Source organism: Choristoneura fumiferana, chromosome 13 (assembly GCF_025370935.1).
Source record: "Choristoneura fumiferana chromosome 13, NRCan_CFum_1, whole genome shotgun sequence".
NCBI lineage: Eukaryota > Metazoa > Arthropoda > Insecta > Lepidoptera > Tortricidae > Choristoneura > Choristoneura fumiferana.
This window is the reverse complement of record NC_133484.1, coordinates 19,116,688-19,137,875: the sequence shown is the minus strand read 5'-3', so window position 1 is coordinate 19,137,875 and position 21,188 is coordinate 19,116,688. Positions and strand designations below refer to the sequence as shown.

General features: G+C 40.8%; 2 protein-coding genes across 3 annotated transcripts in view; both read left to right on the top strand.

Annotated features, from left to right (window-relative positions):
- Window positions 1–5,524: 5,524 nt before the first annotated feature.
- LOC141434276 (synaptic vesicle glycoprotein 2A-like) lies at window positions 5,525–14,672 on the top strand. The gene is made up of 11 exons (XM_074096674.1): window positions 5,525–5,573; window positions 6,407–6,568; window positions 7,185–7,347; window positions 8,422–8,543; window positions 9,406–9,647; window positions 10,244–10,386; window positions 11,187–11,301; window positions 11,543–11,693; window positions 12,212–12,368; window positions 13,089–13,216; window positions 14,060–14,672. Exons 1-11 carry the CDS (start codon window positions 5,540–5,542, stop codon window positions 14,137–14,139), a joined length of 1,497 nt encoding a protein of 498 aa, XP_073952775.1. The 5' UTR covers window positions 5,525–5,539; the 3' UTR covers window positions 14,140–14,672.
- A 1,188-nt stretch (window positions 14,673–15,860) lies between these two features.
- Window positions 15,861–21,188, top strand: part of LOC141434274 (synaptic vesicle glycoprotein 2C-like) — a 42,396-nt gene continuing 37,068 nt past the window's right edge. For both annotated transcript variants that reach the window (XR_012452034.1, XM_074096672.1), the window contains exons 1-4: window positions 15,861–15,906; window positions 17,859–18,020; window positions 18,346–18,508; window positions 19,939–20,060. Coding sequence is in view for 1 of the 2 variants with exons in the window: in XM_074096672.1 (XP_073952773.1) it covers window positions 15,873–15,906; window positions 17,859–18,020; window positions 18,346–18,508; window positions 19,939–20,060 (481 nt within the window). In the remaining variant the exon portion in view is untranslated. The remainder of the gene's footprint in view (window positions 15,907–17,858; window positions 18,021–18,345; window positions 18,509–19,938; window positions 20,061–21,188) is intronic.

Sequence of the window (21,188 nt, the reverse complement as noted above, 5' to 3'; positions counted from 1 at the left end):
AGTTGGGCAGTCTTGATAAGCAATCAGCTAGTACATTATTTTCTCCCTTTTGATAACATATTTCGTAATTGTAACTGCCTATTATTAGTGCCCACCTCACAAGTCTGTTGTTAGCAAGTTTAGGAAGGTTACGTTGTGAGCCTAATATATGTATCAGAGGTTTGTGGTCAGTCACCAAGGTAAATTTTGTGCCACGTAAGTACTGGTCAAACTTCTTTATTCCAAAAAGAATCGCTAGAGCTTCTCGATCTATAACAGAATACTTTGTTTCTGCAGAACGTAATTTCCTCGATGCGAAAGCTATAGGCTGTTCATTGATTCCATTTTTGTGATATAACACGGCTCCCACTCCCTTCTCTGAAGCATCACAAGCAAGGAAAATGGGGCGGTTTTCATCAAATGCTGTTAAGGGTTTTGATGCGGCTATACATTTCTTTGTTTTTTCAAAAATGTGTCTTTCACGCTCTGTCCATCGCCATGGGTGTCTTCCGCTCGTCAGTTCATGTAGGTCCGCACAAAGTCCATGTAAGTGAGGTATGAAGCGTTCATAGAAATTGACAAAGCCAAGAAATGATCGTAATTCCTTTGAATTAGTTGGTTCAGTTGCTTTGGATATAGCTTCAATCTTTTTTGTAGTGGGCGTATGCCGTCTTTGTTTATTTTGTGTCCGAGGTATTCTATTTCATTTTTCAGGAAGGAGCACTTTTTCAAATTAACCTTGAGTCCTGCTTTCAACAAGCGTTCAAAAATTATACTAAGAGTACGTAAATGTCCGTCCATATCTTTGCCTGTCACTGCAATGTCATCAAAATATACTGCTGTGTTGGGTATATCTCTTAGCAGTTTGTCGAGATAGTGTTGGAATATGGACGGAGCTGTGGAGATTCCGAAAGGCATTCTGTTGTATTGAAAATACCCTTTATGCGTTGACAGGGTAAGATATTTCTTTGACTCCGGTGCTATTTCAAACTGCAAGTAAGCGTCTTTGAGATCAATTTTCGAAAAAAGTTGGCCATGCGCCAGATTCTGTCGTAGTTGGTCAAATAATGGGACTGGGTGTAGATGTTTTACAAGAACAGGATTTAGTGTACTTCTGTAGTCTCCGCAAATTCTAATATCACCGTTTGGTTTTACGACGTTGACTGTGGGCGTGGCCCACTCCACAGGCGTCAAGTTCGGATCGACTTCATTAATAATCCCTTCAGAAACAAGGCGATCTATTTCTTTTTCAATATTTCGTTTCATTCCAAATTTGATAGGCCGTGCCGGTAGATGGACAGGCTCTGCTCCTGGTTTGACATGGATATTAACTTGATAGTCGTTTACTTTGCCGAGTTTGCCGTCGAAAAGTTGTTCATATTTTTTTATGATATGTTGAAGCGTTGTATGGTTTACCTTTTTGATAGAGTATACAGGTTTTGGAAATTCCATCCCAAAAATCTCACTCCATTGTAACCCAAAAAGCATCGGGTCAGCGTTTTTCATGACTACTACAGGTACAATTTTCTGTTTGTTATCAACTTCTACTGTCACTTCTGATAAGCCCTTTGATTTTAGTTTGTAGTTGCAATATGCTTTTAACTTGGGTGCCTTAGTTAAAGTTGGAGCTCCTATTTGTCGCCAAAATTGCGTGCTTATAATTGAATATGCAGAGCCGGGGTCCCAGTCCATAGTGCAGCGTTTTCCGTTGATTAGTACATCGATTCTTTTACAGTCCTTGTTATGCGCCTGTGCAATACTGCATACTAATTCATCGCCCGAGTTGCTGTATTCCGAGGTACTTGAACTATTATTGCCTGTAGTGTCTGTTACACGCTGTAGCCTGTGTCGTGATTTTTGTGGCTTGTCTTTCACAAGGTATGCTCGACCAGATTTAATGCAACAGCTTTCGTAGTGTCCAGCAGTGCCGCATTCTTCGCACGTATGTGTCTTGGCTGGGCAATTGGAAAAGTTATGCTTATCATATTTTCCACAGCGAAGGCATTGGTTGGAACGTATTTTGCGTGGACTTCGGTAGGTTTCATTTCGTAGACTGTTATTTTGTTTGGGTTTGGTCTTTTGTATTCTTTTAATGTTCGTTGGTGGTGTGTCATGTTCGGCTTGTTCACGGGACTGAGCAACGGCGAAGAGCTGTGCGAATGTAACTTCTGTGGTTTCGCCATTGTACGTTTGTTTCAAATCTGGCCACTTTTGTTTTAAATCCGTTTCTAATTCTGTATGATTTAGCCCAGTTGCGAATCTGTCGCGGAGTTGTCGTTCTAATAAATAGTCGTCATAATCACAGTCTTCACTCAAGCTCTTTAGTCGGTTGGCGTAGTGTTCCATCGATTCGTTCTCATCTCTAACACAATTCCAAAACTCTGTGAGAGCTCTATATCGTGTTCTCTTGACGCGGTATAAGTCTAGTAATTTTGTGCGTATATCGCTATATGTGCTCGTGTCGAAATTCGGTGTGAGTGCTGTTTTTACTTCCCGGAAGATGTCGGGAGTAATGCTGTTCAAAAGGAGATCCTTTTTAAGGGCGTCATTATTGGTTACACCATGTATTGTACATTTGGCTTCGAAAAAATCCATGTAATCGCTTACCCGATAGTTGGCGGGGTTGTATTTTTCCATTGAAAATGTCTTAATTACAGCCATCCTGCTGGGTGGCTGTTGTGAGGTACCAGCGCTCGTCACGCTGCCATCTGTTGGTGTCATAGTAGCCGTCGCCTGTGTCGGTGTTTGGGCGAGAGCTATTTTTAATATTTGTAACATTTGCTCCTGTTGTGCCTGTTGAGCGCTCAGGAATTTCGCGAATTGTTCGGCGTCCATCCTCGTCGCCAATAAAATAAAGTCAAATCAACATCGAATTGGCTTTTAATAATTTATTTTCTTAAGTCAGTACGACGTAATAAATCACTTTTTTTAAACATGCCATAAACAAGTATAGAGATTACTACATATAGCACGGAGAACAGATGGCCGTAAGAGCAGAAAGGTTCTGGAATAGAGACCGCAGATCAGCATGAGCAGCGTAGGATTCTTGCGTTCCACACTGCAGCGCTGGAGTCCGGAGCTCGTAGTTGTCAATGGAAAGTGATGCCACTCTTAAATCAGGATCCTTAGCTGCCTCCCACGACATCCAACGGGACAATATGGAGGAAGTTATTCTTGTCCGAACAACAAACGGAAATCCATGCAGCTACTAAATAAAATCTTCATCTCAACACTCAAAGCATTTTTGCCCGTCTTTTACTAACCGGACAGCCAAGGAGTGGAATGCTCTGCCTGATTCAGTGTTCCCTAATCGTTTCAATCCGGACGTCTTCAAATCTAGGGTGAATGGGCATTTACTCTAGGCGAGCGTGCTCCATCTTAGAACACATCTTCGCTTACCACCAGCCGTGACTGTGGTCAAACTTAAGTCTATATCTGTGTAAAAATAAACTTTTTTTATTGGCCCGCACGAAGCGGTTTGCTTCATCTTTTCCTGTCGTCTGTATTTCCGGATGAATACAATCTAGGGCTCTTCAAGGTTAGAGTGAATAGGCTGTACTGAACCAGTGAGACCTTTGGCCTCATCTGCACTTAACATCAGGTGAGATGGGAGTCAATCTATGTCAGTTTCATGTAAAAAAAACAGATACCTGCTTTATCCTATTTTATCGGACAGCACCCGAATTAAACGCAGGAAGTAAGATTAAGCCTAATTTGTAATCTAATCGAAGCCACCCAGGTTTTCGGGTCAATGTAGTTTAGGCAAGCATTGGTTAATAGAAGGAAGTACTGATTATGTGATTAAATGTTGTTGTCTAAGAAGGTCATGCACGGTGGTTGCGTGACGGGCTACGGGTTGGAGTTTTATTCATGGATAATATCTGCTAAAAAGATGTTTACAACGTGTTAGAGCGTTTTCAGATTATCCGATCCGATATCGATATCGGACGCCGATACGATATCGGGGCAAGTAAAATGTATGAAATATGATCCGATATCGGATCGGATAATCTGAAAACGCTCTCAAGGTGCAAAACCACATGGTAATGTATGGTATGTTGTTAGTACATACTAACAACAAGTAAATACCACAAACAGGACTTATCACGGTAAAACACACGTAAAAGAGTATCATAGTACGTGCGTTCTAACACAGGCTTTTTAGCCTAAAGGGACGCCCCAGGTACTGTAAACCTACTTACCTATAGATATGAAATAAAGATATTTTGTTTGTTTGTTTGTTTGTTATAGTAAAAGAGAACAAGTATGCACACTCCGACCCTTTAGGAGACTTAACTGCCTACTCCGGCGCGGACGCTTAGGGCTCTCGATGTCTATTTTAGATTAATTAATTACCTACCGGCAAATAATTTTAGTATGAAAGTTAACTTAAAATTGTCTTATATCTGTGTCTAGAGATACAAGATTCTTTGCAGCTCTATTATTATTATTATACTAAATTAAAAAATATTATTTACAAATTCGTCGAAGTGGTGATGGCGACTGTGTACATCCTACTCATGTTTCCTACACATAATACTATAACTATATTGTTTATAGGTAGGTAGGTATCTATTTTTTTATGTGTCCTTGCACGAAACTATCACACTACACTTATATACTACTAATTTACAACTATACCTAATACAAAAAATACGTAAGTACGAGTACGCGAATACAAAAGGCGATCATCTCGCGAAGCGAGCGCAAGACGAGCGAGCTAAAATCGAAACGTACGGCACCGACGGCAGCGCAGCCTTGACCAAAGAAAACTTAATCCTCCTTAAATTATTATCAGTGTGTGCGTGCGGCGGGTGTGTTGCGTGCGTACCTTCACCGGCGCCAACCGGCGGGCACACATTAAAAGCCGGCGCGATGTACTTTTGTTCGTAGTGAAGCTACTTGGTCTCTTTTACTATGTGTTTATCGTGTGCGTGAACTTGCGTGAATCAGTCATTGCCATGCCCGCCCAGGGCCCATATGAAACTAAATGTAAGTACCTACTTAGTTATTAAGATTATAATACTAAGGTTGCAATCAATAAACGACTAATGACTAATGAACTCAACTCTGGTGGCACGGTGGCACTCATCATCATCATCATCATCAGCCTACAGCAGTCCACTGCTGGACATAGGCCTCTTCCATGGCGCGCCACAACACTCTGTCTTCAGCCCCTCGCATCCATCCACGGTGGCACTACCTATTATCAACTCTAATATCGCTGAAGGCAGGCAGGCAGCAATGGAAACCGCATGCTGCAAATATGCGAACTTGGCGGAGAGCTTTTACGGCTTTTGCTGTTGAAATTGAAACTTTTGGGCCGTGGGGACCCGAAGATCAACATTTTTTTATGCAATCCGAATATGTCGCATTACTGGGCAAAGGCTTTCCTCCGCCACTCTTTAAAACTATTTTTTTTAAAGAAGCTTGTCGTTGCAGTAGTTCTAGCATATTTCTAGTATAAATTGGACCTGACGTCTTACAGACATAAACAAAAACCTGAAAATCGCTTTCCTCTTTTCTGTAATGTCATTTTGGTAAACTTTGTCAAAATTTCATGTCTACTTTTGAAGAAGCTTACGATACAACTGGTAAATTTAATTAATTTTACATCGTTTTCTAATACTCGGTAACATTCACGTTACATTTCATTTGAAAACATCTCAGAAAATGATCAAACATTATGAAAATATCACCAAAATTTTGTCGCTGTCAATTTTTATGTCGTTTGCAAAAACAAACAATACTTCTCTTTTTATCTTCACAACTTTACATAACCAGCACTGGTAGGAGCCAACTTATTTCCTACCATAATTAGGTCCTGGCGCTTCACACACAGACACACATAGCGTTTAAACTTATAACACTCTTTTTGCGTCGGGGGTTAAAAATAGTATGAGCAGCACTAACTGCACGCATCGCGTGCGAGGGATTTGACTTGCACCCACGACTACACCATATTGACTTTACTTCAGCAGTTTTTTAAGAAAAAGCACTTGATTTGGCAAAGCGACAAAAAATATGTTAGTATTCATTATATTTACGTTCATGTAGTTATTTCCAAAACAGGATTCGATGATATCGGTTCGATAAAAAAAAATTGTGAAGATGTGTCCAAAATCTTCTTTGCAGTTATAAGTCTTTATTCTCGTAACCGAAGTAAGTATATACGAGTATAATTCATCACACAAATACATTCCACTCGTACTCGTACACAAGAAAAGTCTGATTCATTATTATAGGATGTATAGTATAGTATTTTTTCATTAGAATTGATCAGTTTTCTGATTTTCTGCAAACTGGCGCTGCCGTTGTATCAGCACGCCTCTTTCAATTTCAGGCAACCGACAGTAAGTGTAAAGAGTGGCACCGCTCAAGGCCATTGACGTCTTTAGTAGTTTCTTCATTCCTTTTCTTTTTTCAGGGCATGGCACATTCAACCACATAGCCCTGTTGACATGTGGTTTCATCCTGCTCTACGTGACGACGGAATGCTTGGGCGTCGGCTACGTCCTCAACCGGGCGGAGTGCGACCTGGACATCACCGTCACCGAAAGAGGGTTGATAGCTGCTTCAACGTTAATAGGTAACCTTATTGGCACTGAGATAACGTGCAAGCAGGACTACATTGCCAGGTCAGGAGCCCCATCTGTACTTAATGTTATAAAGAGGTAAGGTTGGTGAGGTTGTAGGGGGTATCTCTGGATCTAGTGAACCGATTTTGAGAATTCTTTTACCAATGGAAAGCCATATTATTTGCGAGTGTCATGAGCTATATAATTAACCCGAAAAATTGAAAGACTTTTTCGTGGTAGTCAGATTTGTAAAGTAAGTCGGGGAAAAAACGGTCGAACGAAAACGTTTCTTACGAACGCTGCCTTAACGATGAGAGATATAATGATTGAGATGTAGGGAAAAGTTTTAGAGCTTGACAATGCCCCGGCTTAGCGCGGGTCGGGTCTAGCTTTCAGGAAAATGGAGCTGACAAAGGTGTGTAAAGGTGCCCTTGATAAGAGACCCTTTTTTTGAAAATTTTGCCGGTGCGAAGCCGGGGCGGATCGCTAGTAAGTTATTAGAGATCAGCCGAACGACGCAATGTAGCTGCTTTTACCCGAGTAACTTACAAGGGTTTTATGCTTGTTTTATGGTTAAGTTTTCATGAAAAGATTATTCGACAAATGCTTGTCCTTTACATTGGGCAGGAGTGGTGACTCCAGCAATTTTCTGGGGCTACATGGGTGACGAGTACGGTCGGCGCAAGGTGATGCTGCCGACGATACTGGCCACGGTCGTAGTCTCCATCTGCTCCTCGATGGCTGTCAACTTCTGGAACATGTTTCTCCTACGATTGCTGGTCGGCTTGATGTGAGTAAACGTTGCTCGATGATTAACCTCTATTAGTAAGCTTAGGGCGCGCCAAATTTGAGGCATTTTTTTATTTTATTTAAATCAGCAGTATAGTCGTGCTTGTTATAATAGATGAGACTTGAATGTAGTATATTTTTTATTACCCGCATTCGAGGGGTTTCGGTGATATTGGCCAATGAGATCGTTTTATTGTTCTGTTAAATATGATGCATCATGTTCCCCCATAGTACTTCAATTAAATCCTTCGACTTTTTCCTTCGCTTATATCTACTGGGAACAATTATCAAAAAAACCTTTTGAAAAGACGAATTCTACGAGTGAGTGAATTCGATCAAAGATTTGAGAATGACGAATAAATCCAAATATAATCTACCCAAAGCAGGAAAAGAGGTGGGGGGTATAAGGCGGTGTTTGCACCAGAGATGTGCCAGGACAGGAGTGTGTGGTGGCAACTTAGCCTAAAATTATCTTTTTAGGGTTCCGTACCTCAAAAGGAAAAAACGGAACCCTTATAAGATCACTTTTTGTCCGTCTGTCTGTCAAGACCCTTTTTCTCGGGAACGCGTGGAGGTATCAAGCTAAAATTGATATCAAATACTGAGGTCTACTCAATCAAAATCATAACCTACAGGGTACTTCCCGTGAACTCAGAATCTTGAAATTTGGTATGAAGGTAGCTATTATAACACAACTAACTAGAAAAGTCTGAAAATTTTGATTTTTTTATGTGTGTCTGTAAATATCATAGACCAATATAATCTGACCCCACACTGCGTACATTTTGCTAAAAAGTGGGGCTCTGCATACACTAGATCTTTTAAATCACTCGGAAAAAGCGAGAAATAATCTTCAAGACACGATTCCCGTTTACTTACATACCTGTAAATGTGTACGGAACCCCCGGTTCCTTGCACTTGCCCGGTTTTTTTAGTATTTCGTAAATAACTCGTAAACGGTAGCTCATAGCAAAACACGAATCAGTATTTCCCCTATATTTGGCATTTTTTGGTTTTATTTTAGTAAACGTCTTCTAGGCAAATGTGTGTCTTCTAATACTTCGATTCCATCTAGAATATCTGCAAGCTGCGCCACGGTGTACGTGTATCTGGGTGAACTGCACACCGCGAAGCATCGCGCGCCTGCAATTGCGTGGGGGTCCGCATTCATCGCCTTGTCTTATTTTACTATGCCAGGTAAGTTTGGCTACCGTAAACTGCTTCAACTTTGCCCTCTGGCCCCAACATTGCCTAAGTTGATTTAGAGTTGATAACTTAGCACTCTTATAGGTTTTAAACTTTTATCTACACGGTAATTATTATTAAGTTATCGACTCTAAATTGAATCAGGCAATGTTGGGGCCAGAGGGCAAAATTGAAGCAGTTTACGGTACTTCTTCACGATAAAACATGCAGAATAAAGGACTCTATACATTACATCGTATCATACTCATACTATGATCGTAAAAGGAACATATCAGGCACGAAATGTAACGCGACACGGGCTACAACATGTCATCGGTGTAGTGATGAAGCCAAATAAAACCGTTAAAAACATAGTACGTTTTGTGGTTTACCTAAAATAACGTAAAATGCATTTTTGTTACAAACTACTTAGTCCATCTTTAAATCTCTCCTAATCCTTTCCCTACTTTAAATTTCATGTGACACTATCAAATCAAATACTTACAAAACTGAAGAGTGACAGTTAATAGAGTAGGCAGCCCCATCGCGCGTTTGTGTACCGAGCCCGCGCAGGTAATTATATCAAGGACGCTGCCGAAACGGAATACTGCAGGGCTACTACGAAACTCGAAGTTCGAATCGTACCGTCCCTTCCGCTCTCGTATTAAATAGTGTAAAGTGTCAGAGGGACCGCACGACACAAGCTTCGAGTTTCGAGTTTCGTAAAAACTCACTTGTAGACGAAAGCTTGCAGATCACACTATTTCTTCCACGGGGAGGGATAGAGCTATTTATTCCGTTATGATATGATTTATTAATACACGAGCAAGTCGTTAACCTTATCCTCACTTAATTAAATCATACCATCTCTTAGGTTTTGGCTGGGCTATCCTCCCCCATAAATGGTCTTTGCCCATCACGGGGGATCTCAACCTGGTCCCTTGGCGCGTCTTTATGTGGGCCTGGTGCTTATGGGGCGTGCTGGCTGCCATAGGGCTCTACATCCTGCCAGAGAGCCCGAGGTACCTCCTGGCCACCAGAGGCCCAGAAGCGGTGGTGCCTGTTCTGGCGAAGATGTACGCGTGGAACCATAACTTGCATGTTGACGATTATCCGGTAAGTTGAAGGTTTCGTCATAAGACTAGAGCATCACAAGACTTAGCATACAGAATTTTGATCATAATGTCGAAGCAAACGTCAACCATTCTTGATTGCTTATAAGTTTAAAATTCTTGTTTATGGACTTGCAAGAAAAATCGTGCAAGTTTGCGGCGCTCGATTGCTAACGCTGCACGACTTTTCTTGCAAGTCTTAACTTGGGTTTAGATTAATTTTAATGGCGTGTGTGAAATTGCCAATTCACACTGAGCCCGCGTGGGAACTACATCCAAAGCGCTTTCTTTCAGAGACCTGTATCCAGCAGTAATCAGGCCGTGATTGTGAATGTGATGTTTTGATAAATCAATTATTTTATAGCTTGAGAAGTTTGTACGGTCGGTTCCCTAACTTAGGTATGTATCCACTTTTTCATACTAGTTGTTTAGAAAAGTGGATACTAATGTTAGGGCACCGACTGTCAGCATTTGCCGCACTTATCAAAAAAATCTTGACAATAGCAGCAGAAGCTCTGCGACAGGGTTCTAGTAGAACCGTTCTACACTATGGTTCTTCCAAGTGTTACATACGAACTAGTCAAGATACCTTTAACGCAGGTGAGGGAGATTATATCGAGAGTACACGAAATCCCTCGGCTCACGTTTATCGAGTCCTTCAAAAGGATGGGTTACATGATCCGGCCGCCACTAAGACGCTGCGTGATTATATCTCACGCCTGCAACTTCCTGGTCTTCATGCAGTGAGTATAACCTCTTGAGTCCTTACTTTTTTTAACAGACGTAGTAGGTACTTAAGACCTAGAAGTGGTACAGTCGCCATCAAATCGAAGCGGAGCGGATCGGCCAAGAAGGTGGTCAAAAATATCGATACATTAACTCTAATCTGACTTGATCTTGACTGCGGGGCTAATCCACAAATTCAAGGTCGCTCAGCGAGCTATGGAGAGAGCAAAGCTAGGGGTTTCTTTGAAGGATGAAATCCGAAATCACATTATCCGACAAAGAACGAAAGTCACCGACGTTGCTCAGAGAATTATTTCGCTGAAGTGGCGTTGGGCTGGCCACGTCTGTCGCTGGACCGCTGAACGGTGGAGTAGACGAGTTCTTGGAATGGAGACCTCGGACGGGAAAACGTAGTGTAGGGCGTCCTGAGGCACGGTGGATGGACGACTTTAAGAAGGTCCACAATTAGGGCCACCCGGCACCCGACCAGTACCACCTCGACTTTCGGCGTCCACTCATTATCGACAAGTGATCCACGGGTGGACGCCACGTTGACAACGAGTGGACCTCACCACGAATTTCCTACTAGGTAGTCACTATGGCGGCAAGCACCGGGCTATCACCGAGTGGTCCACTCGCCGTCCGCGCGTGGCAACCTCGCGAGAGAGGCGATCCGGTGACGCTAAACGGAGTTGATGTAGTGAGCGCATACCCATACAAATCCATTATAAAGAATACTAACAGCTCGAGGCGAGGCGGTGCTGGTCAGGTGCCGGGTGGCTGTAATGAGCTGTGACCTTTATACTTGCATTTTTAGGAGCAATGCGTTTTACGTATGGATGCCGCATATTGTGAATGAACTGCTGCATAGTCAGACGACACTAACCAGCATGTGCAGCCTCATGAACAGCAAGTACTCCGGTGGTGAACATGTATGTATTACAATCACTTAGTATAGTTAGCACTTGGGCTTGTTTCACCAGTCACTGAAAATTTTACAAGCTCTATTTAACTTGCAATGTGTGTATGTAAATTTACTGAACTAATTTCGTTCAGTTTGACGAGTAGATCTAATTTTTTAATTATTTGCTTGTTTAGGACCCACCCGGTATAAAGCGCCTGATAAAAATGTTTTATTATAGTTTACAGTATGTTGCTATTAATATTTTACAGGCGCATCACCAACATGAGACTGCTGAATGCCGAACAGTGGCAATAAACAATTTGATGTACCCAATATCGATGGTTACTGGGGTGTTGACTGCTATAATGTACGTGTCCATTGGACTGGTGGTTGAGAAATTCGGAAAGAAAGTAGTGTTTTGTAAGTTTATTTGACACATGTATTTTTTACACATCTATACTCTATACTAATATTATAAAGAGGTAAGATTTGTATTTTTGTATTTTTGGATGTTTGTTACGAATTAACTCAAAAACTACTAGACCGATTTAAAAAAATCTTTCACTACTAGAATGCTAAATTATTCCGAAGTGCCATAGGCTATATTTATTACCAGAAAAAATTAGGGTTCCGTACTAAAACTTCGGTAGTAAATATAAATATAAATAAATAAATATCATGGGACACTTGACACCAATTGACCTAGTCCCAAACTTCGAAACGAGTACTTCTCGGTCAAAAGACGACTTGTAAGTTGTCTCCCGTAAAAACGGCTCTTTTATCGAAAATAGAAAAAACAAGGCAACAACAACTTTATATAATATTTCTAGCGGGTCCATATCTTGAAATCCCCTGAAATGTCACTTTGACAATGACGAAACTTTGTTTACATTTTTTCCGTGGGATTAAAAATCCGGGTTTAATTAGTTTCTTTTTAGGTTCTATAATGATAACCTGTTCGCTGCTGATCCTGGGGGCCGGGCTGCTGCCTCACGCGTACGTCGCCATTGCCTTCTTGATCCCAGGAATGTGCGGCATCACAGCCAACACCGTGCTGGCGACGGTAGCTATCGAAGTCTTCCCAACTAGCCTAAGGTACCAAGACAGATAATATATCGTATTAGATTATAGACTACCCGCGGCTTCTCACTCGTAAACCATAAAGAGCCAGCAATTTTAATGAAACGTTGAGAGTTTGCATAATTTCCATTGGAATTTCCAAAAAAAACATGGTGATCTTCATCTAAGATGTTGTGATCCGGTCAAAACAGACGTACAATTCGACAGTTGGAGCTAGTTCGAGATATCTTCTCACAGCTCCTTATAGGATCCGTGGTGCCAGTGCGATAGCCAATATGGTCACAGGTTTTGCTGGTGTCATGTCTGGTTTCTTTTGCTTTTGGTCTTTGGTGGTATTCTTGGAGCTTAGCTTTACATCTAACCTATTCTCTTACTTACGTCTAGTACACATCTAAATTAAATTAAAAAAAATCAAAAAACCCAACTAAAACTCTGTTAAGTAGATAATTTTAAAGTTCAACAGTCGGGACCCATTACTAAGAGTTTTTGAGCGTCACGATTTAAATGGGTCCCGACTGTTGAACTTTAAATTAGCTTCTTAACAGAGTTCTAGACCACTAGACTTATTTTCTTCCTTTTAGTTTTGGCAGTTGGGTTTTTGATTTTTTTTAATTTAATTCAATAGGCGTTCACCCAGCGTAGGCCGTTATGGTTGCGATGCGTCTAGACTGGTGGTCGTTGAGAGGGTGGAGTTGGAGCTACAGTATGGTGAACCCTGTAGTATTACTTTTACAGAGCTCTGGCGCTTTGCACCCTGTTCATGATTGGACGGCTCGGCGCAGCCATGGGGGCTCACCTCGTGGGGATGGGGCTCCAAGCCAACTGCACTATGGTCGTCCTGGCAATGACCCTTACGACGGGAGGTAAGGAATAAAATGACTTGGTTTTATTTTGCTTGTCGCTATGGCGCGCATTGAGTAGGCAGCAGGATAGGCAGCGCCTACTGCTGCCTATCGTGGGATTGACCCAATGCATACAACATAACAAGCAACCCTTTCGAATCCAGCTGATACGATCTTGCGGGTTAATTACATTTGAATTTGATAGCGATTGTACACACATAAGGTCCATCGTCGTAACTCTCACATTTAAATTTTGAATTTGACATGGATTGTACATAAAGTCCAGTCAGTTTATTAAAAAAAAATCATCACACTTAACTCGTAAACAGTGTCGTAACATGCAGGCTACCTTGGTTGTAACCCCCCAAATAAAACCCTCGACCTTAATGTGCTTGTCATGAAGCCCAAGGTCGGTAAATGAGTTTGATACTGCATGGCGTGTTGTTTGTGCTGGCGTGCTGGCACTGGCAAGAGCGCAGTCAGCGGTATTGGCAATTTTTGAAAAAGTATTAGTTTTTCTTTTACAAATATACAATTTTACTCGCAAATGTGATGAAAAACATTGCACATATTATGTCGCACGAGCGGTACTAGAATTACGAACATCGACTCATTGAAGCCCTCAGTCTTCGACTCCGGGCTTCTAATAGACTCTCGTTCGTAATTCCGTATTTACCGCCCTTAAGACACAATGTACTGTTGTTTACCGATGCTGCGATGGACTTTAGGAAATTTAATGAAGTCCAACTTTGCCATGATGTGTATGTACTAGTTTAAAAGCAAACATTTTAAGTTATCGCATCTACTAGAGTACGAGTTTACCACGTCGTTTTGATAATGTTTAACATACCTGTTTTATAACAGGGACATCGTTGCTGATGCTTATGTGGCCAAACGCCCAGAAAATTAGAGAAGAAATGGAAGCCAAAGCATTTACCTACTGAAAATAAATAATCTAGCTTACCTCTTACTTCCAACTAACATGGCAATTGCTGTCATACACCGAATGGTAAAAATAGTGTCAATTTCGATTGATAAATTATTCATCTGAAGGAAAAGTTCTCTTCTTGCTACTAAAGTTATTTGATTTAGGTGTTACTTTGTGCAGATCTATAATAATGAAATTGGTAAAGTACCTATATATTGTAGTTCATTTCTATTTGGTTTATGGTAACAAAAAGGAAATTTTCTTACCTACTTAATTTAATTATGGAGGACATTTTGTGATTACGCTAACTTGTTTAATAGGTATGGTATCCATGTTTGCCTCAGATCTAATATAAGTGTGAATAAAAAAGAAAAATGTTTGGGGGCTATAAAACTTTATTGGCTGATTTTTTAACTATGAATTTAATTTATTTTGATAAAATTTATGTTCTTAGCTTTTTAATTGAATATTTTGAGTTTGATGTTGTTTGGTTATGTTGTTGTTTTTTATCAATTTTTATGTAAAATATACTTTTAGAAAACTGTTAAATCTGTTTTATTTATTCTTATGCTTTTTGTGCTTTATGAGTTCAAGGAGCAAAGCATTTTATTTGAGCATTTAAAAATGGTAGGGAGTCCTAATGAAGTATATGCTGAAGAGTATTTAACGAACACGTTATTCAATCACGCAAAGAAACTCCGAGGAAAGCTCCCTCAATAGCACGTTGTACGACTGGACTTTTCCAAGAGACCCACAGTCAAGAACCACATCTCAGAGCCATAGGTCATCACTGGCAACACACGTTGATTGAAGATTCTAGTCTTTAGGCACTGCAGTAATTTTAGTGGAAAAAACCCCTAGAAATAACGAAGTTTCACTCCACACTATGTATTTTTTTTAACTATAGCTTATATTAAGCCTTATAATGTGTCCTAAAGCAAAAGCTTCCCCTTTCTTATTCCACTCGTCTCTACTCTTGGCCAGCTCTTGCCAATCTGACTGGAATCGGTCCAAGTTGTCCCGCCATCTACCGTAAACTGCTTCAACTTTGCCCTCTGGCTCCAACATTGCCTGATTCGATTTAGTCGATAACTTAGCACCCTTTAGGTTTTTAAACTTTTATCCCCCCGTAATAATAATTCCCGTGTAGATAAAAGTTTAAAACCTATAAGAGTGCTAAGTTATCGACTCTAAATCAACTCGGGCAATGTTGGGGCCAGAGGGCAAAGTTGAAGCAGTTTACGGTACTCCTAGGTCTACCTCTGCTCCGGTGCACGTCGCATGGAACCCAATCGGTGATTACTTTGGCCCAGCGATCCGGATCCATGCGGCAGACGTGTCCCGCCCAGTCACATTTTAATTTGGCGGTCTTCATTCCCACACTATAATAGGTTTGGAAAAATAATAAGTATAAGGAAACTATAGATTCGTTGTTGGGACTGCGTAATCCTGAAAGAGGAACCCGCCTGGGGCATAGTTTTCAAGGCGCTCGCTGCATTTCCCTGCTGCCCGACGCCTTTGGTGGTAGCCCTTTGGTGAAGTAAGACCGTCTTCTTTGGTGAGACCTGGGGTGACAATCATCAAAGACCCCTTTGAGAACCCGTTTTGGATTTTGACACTTCTTTATATTTTTTTCTGATCGACCTTCTTGCATGACTTTTTTTAGCATAAACGAGGCGTAAACCCACCGTAACGTTCTTCTTCTTCCTTCATGTAATTTGTCATTTTGGTCAAACCTGTCAAAATTTAATGCCAACTTTTGAAGAAGCTTACGAACTCACTGGTAAGTGTTATTGTTTATTTACTACGCGATTTCTATGAGACAAAAGCAAGAAAAGAAAACAATACATTAATATTACCAAAATGTGTATTATGTAGCCGAAAACTACTGGCACACATCAATGTATACACTGTATTGTGCTACTGTCAAAATAGCCAAAAATAGTGTGACTAAACTTGAATACAATAGAACCGTGGTGGGTAAACTTTCTTCTTGGAGGGCCGGATAAATACAGATATTATAGAAGAGACCCAGAATTATACCAAAAATGCATTTTGTTTTAATTTTTAGGGTTCCGTATTTCAAAAGGATAAAACGGAACCCTTATAGGATCACTTTGTTGTCCGTCTATCTGTCTGTTAATACCCTTTTTCTCAGGAACGCGTGGAGGTGTCAAGCTAAAATTCATATCACATCAAATACTCGGGTCTACTGTCCCTTGGAGCTGTGAAAAAATCAAACTTCTAAGCCAACGCAATCAAAAGATACAGCCGTTTATGCTGCAAACTTTCGACACTCGCAAGGGAATCAAAACCTACAGGGTACTTCCCGTGAACTCAGAATCTTGAAATTTGGTACGAAGCAACGTCTTGCAGCACAGATAAAGAAAAAATTGCGAACAGCATATTTTTTTAGTTACATCATAAAATATAATAAAAATATTTGTATGGAACCCTCGCACCTAGCTGGTTTTTTTTTTAATTAGCTCACCGCGCTCCTCTACACGCTCCATGACCCGTGACTTTTGAACTACCTACGCTGCTAGTCGCCTAGCTGGCTTGCCTATGCATCTTACTTGGTGATAGATTTTTTTTTGACATTCATAAGTGCTTGTTTTGGCCTAAATTGAATAAAGATATTTTGACTTTGACTTTGACTTACTTACTTCCTAATATTACAAACGCGAAAGTTTGTATGGATGGATCTTTGTTTGAATGTTTGTAACTCTATCAGGCAAAAACTACTCAAAGGATTTGCATGAAATTCGGCATAGGTACAAGTAATATATCCTCCTAAGTCTTCGCGTACTTTATAAAGGACTAATTAACACTAAGAATAACGGCCGAATGTACTTTATAAAGTACAAATTGTTCATTGAATAAAGAATTCTAAGAATTTTGAAATAAATAATATCCAAAATAACAAAACAGGTCACCGACGTCTAGGTCTTAAACGCTAAGTTTGTTAAAAAATGTCAGGACTCAGGAGGATATACCCTGGATTAACATATTATAGGCTACTTTTTATCCCGAAGTAATGTATGGTTCGTGTGGGGTCAAAAAAGGTTTAAGCTACATACCAATTCTGCGCGAGCGAAGCCGCGGGCAAAAGCTAGACTCCTACAAATTCTATACTGTCGGACGATCAAAATAATCGTTATTGCGGGCCATATACTATTCATTTATACTTTGCTCTTAGACAAAAAATCTTCAAATATACCTAGTTTTTGACGCTTTGTACCAGATTCGAAAAACGTCAGATTCGCGTAACGCCAGATTCGCAAAACGCCAGATTTGCATAATGCCAGGTTTTCAGATTCGCAGTATACCAGATTCGTAGACCAGATTCGCACGATGCCAGATTTCAGATTCGCAGAATGCCAGATTCGTATAGTACCAGATTCGCAGAACGCCAGATTCGCAGAATGCCAGATTCGTTTTTTGTCAGCATTATTTACCATTTTCGGCTCAGGCTCGTTCTGTCTGTTTCCTAATGTCTGCTTCTCAAAATGGCCTTCTTCCAACAAACAAATGGTTTGAAAGAAGTTTGAAAGAATAGGCCATTTTGAGAAGCAGACATTTTAGGAAACCGACAGAACGAGCCTGAGCCGAATCTGGCGTTCGAATCTGGTACAAAGCATCGAAACCTTCTGACAGCACTGGTGACACCACAACACAGCGGACGTTGGAGTCGTCACACCCTATGCCTTTTTATTATTAGTAAATAATTTCTAGGGCATGGCAAGTTCAACAACCTGGCCCTTTTGACATGCGGCTTCATCCTTCTCTACGTGACCACGGAATGCCTTGGAGCGGGGTACATGCTCAATGGGGCAGAATGTGACCTCAATATCTCTGTCACAGAGAGGGGATTCGTTGCTGCTGCTACCTTCATAGGTTAGTTTAGTAAATTGCAACTGATTTTTTCTTCAAAAGTGCGAACTGGTTCCATGTGGTTACGCATTTCAGAAACATCTATCTGAGCTTAAACTAATCCCTCCTCCTGTCAGATAAATACTTCAAATCATCATCATCATCATAAGGCTATAGCAGTTCACTGCTAGATTTGGTCTCCCCAATCAGTGCTATTGCACTTTGTCCTCGGCTTGACGCATCCAGTCGGCATCCTTTCGTAGATCGTCAATCTATCTGGCCGGAGACCTAGACTACGTTTACCGAGACTTCAAATGGCACAAATAAAATAAGAGTGTGGGTGTTCCAGGTGTTGTGTCTACAGCAATCTTCTGGGGCTACTTGGCCGACACTTATGGACGACGTCGCGTAATGCTGCCGGCGATACTCGGCACCATAACAATCTCTATATGCTCATCCCTGTCTGTCAGCTTTTGGAACATGTTTATTCTACGCCTTCTAACAGGATGTCTGTGAGTAAATAAATAAGTTTAATATTATGAAAGTAACGTGTATTATCTAAAATAGGCAATATACCATCCTTTATCTGTTGGGCTATAAATTTGTTTGCCGCGTTCGATATTTACTCGTAACATTTAAGCGTCACGACTTTTTAATCTTCAATAACAAATATAACGTTTTAAACTTTCGTGATTCTCACTCATAGTCAAAATACCATAAACGGGACTTATCACCACGTTTATCGTTTATCATACTCGTGACCACGGCAACTGTAACGTTGCCGAAACGTCGAGGTAAATATTACTTGTGTAAAAATAGCGTGATAAGTCCCGTTTATGGTATTTTGACTTTCAATAACAAATCCAAGGTAAGAGATTCTTTCCGATCATTTCTTACCTTTTTACCCGACTGCAGTGGTATTGTTTTTTTTATGGTTATCTCCTACCAGTTAATCATCATTAGAGCTATCCTTATCTTGGATACCTACTGCTACCCGGAACCGTATATTGATGTATTTTACCCTATTCTGTACATTCCTTCCAAAGGAGATGAGTTAAGGACGCTTTTTTCTGAACAACTGGAAAACCATGAACACTCAAAGCGATGAACGGTATACAATTTTTAGGTTTTTTAGATTATTTTCCTTTAATCGTTTTTTCCTATAGCCCTCTTGTTCTGAGAGGAGGCCTGTGCCCAGCAGTGGGACGTATATAGGCTGGGATGATGATGATGATTAATCGTTTTTTCATTGTAGCAAATTTTCATTTCGCTTTTTTTCACGAAGGCAATATTTCCAAGTCTTCTTTTTATAATGAAGCTTATTTTCACATTCGCGTTTTTTCTGTGTCTTATTTTTTTCAGTCGCGTTTCTCCCCAATCCCAATCGAAACAGAAACAGTGTCGATGGAGCCCTGATATCACCTAACTCTTGTTTCCCATCGAGTCTTATGTATCTCAATACTAAATCACAAAACCAGGCTTAACGGCTCATAGGTAGGTTTAGGTTATGTTAGTTTTGCATCGGCCCGATTCGGCCCGAAGGGCCAAAACCACACAGTCCGTCGAGACTGTTTCTGTACCGATTGGGATTGGGGAAAAACGCGTCTGGGGAAAAATGCGACACAAAAAGAATGCGAATGTGAAAATAAGCTTCATGAAAAAAACAGGCTTGTAAAAATAAAATTCGTGAAAAAACGCGAAATGAAATTTTGCTGCAAAGAAAAAAATATCATGGGAAAATAATCTAACAAATCACTTTTAGGCTACTCTGTATGAGCTTAATCTATGTATCGTCCACTGAAACGTGAACGCTGTCCGAGACAGTGCTCAAATATTCTAAAGTTTTCGCGCCATGAGGAACGTCTCATTCCGGTTCCTCTATTCCTGTTATACTGTTTTCTATTTCTTGTATTATTATATTAACCTCTTTATCAAATTAAAGAGTGTCAGCTTCAATAGCGACGGTGTACGCGTTTCTTGGCGAGCTCCACACCGCGTCACACCGCGCCTCGGCCCTCGCATATGGATCAGCATTTATTGCGTGCTCTTTATTCATCATGCCAGGTAAGCCTACACTGCCCGCACTATGGGCAAGAAGAAGAAAGGGACCATCTAAACATGTGTTTGCACTATCTGCCGTCTTGCGTGTGAATGTTATAACTGTTAGTTTATTGTTGAATAACATTCTTAGGGGCTGTTTCACCATCCATTGATAAGCGTTAACCGACGGTTAAATGTGATGCCGTCTCCGTCTATTCGAACAAAACAAATAGAGACGGCATCACACCTAACCGCCAGTTAACACTAATCATGGTGAAACAGCCCCTTAATGTTATGTATCTACCTATCTATTTGGATTTGTTGTGTATGTGTTTTCTATAAATGGTTATGTATTCTTGATATTGTTGTAATGTAATGTAAATTCACCACCTGCAAATAATTCTTCCTAACTTCTCCATTCATTCCATTGTAAAGGTTGCCCGGAAGAGATCGCTCTGAAGCGATAAGGCCGCTTATTGCTTACCTCAAAAAGTCTCTGTGTATATACCTATGTTTTCTGTACCTACTGCTTGCTATGTATTAGTGTGCAATAAAGATATTGTATTGTATTTGATTAGGGGAGAAGAAAGGATCTGGCGGCGATTTGTAACTTAAAAACAAAATACTTTCAATTTTAATAATAATAAGTAAACTAGACCTATTCAATGGTGTATGTGAAGTTTCAAATGCGCACTGGGCCCGCGTGGCAATACGGCCCAAGCCCTTTTATTTTGAGACGAGGCCTGTGCCCAGCAGTAAGATGTATATATAGGCTAGGATGATAAAGCATGACTAGGGAGGGGGATCTAAAAATTATCTTAATTAGTGCGTCGGTCCGGAATACTGAAATTCGCCGAAGAACCAAAGTCACCGACATAGCTGGAAAAATATGCATGTTTAAGTGGCAACATCGCTCGAAGAACAGATAACCGTTGGGAGAGAAAAGTCCTCGAGTGGCGACCACGAACCGGAAGACGAAGCGTTGGCAGGCCTCCCGCCAGGTGGACTGACGACATCGTGAGAGTTGCGGGAAACCGGTGGATGCAAGTGGCAAGTTGTCGTTCATTGTGGCGTTCTAAGGGGGAGGCCTTTGTTCAGCAGTGGACGTCTTCCGGCTGAAGATGAGTGCATCGTTATTTTACAGATGGCATT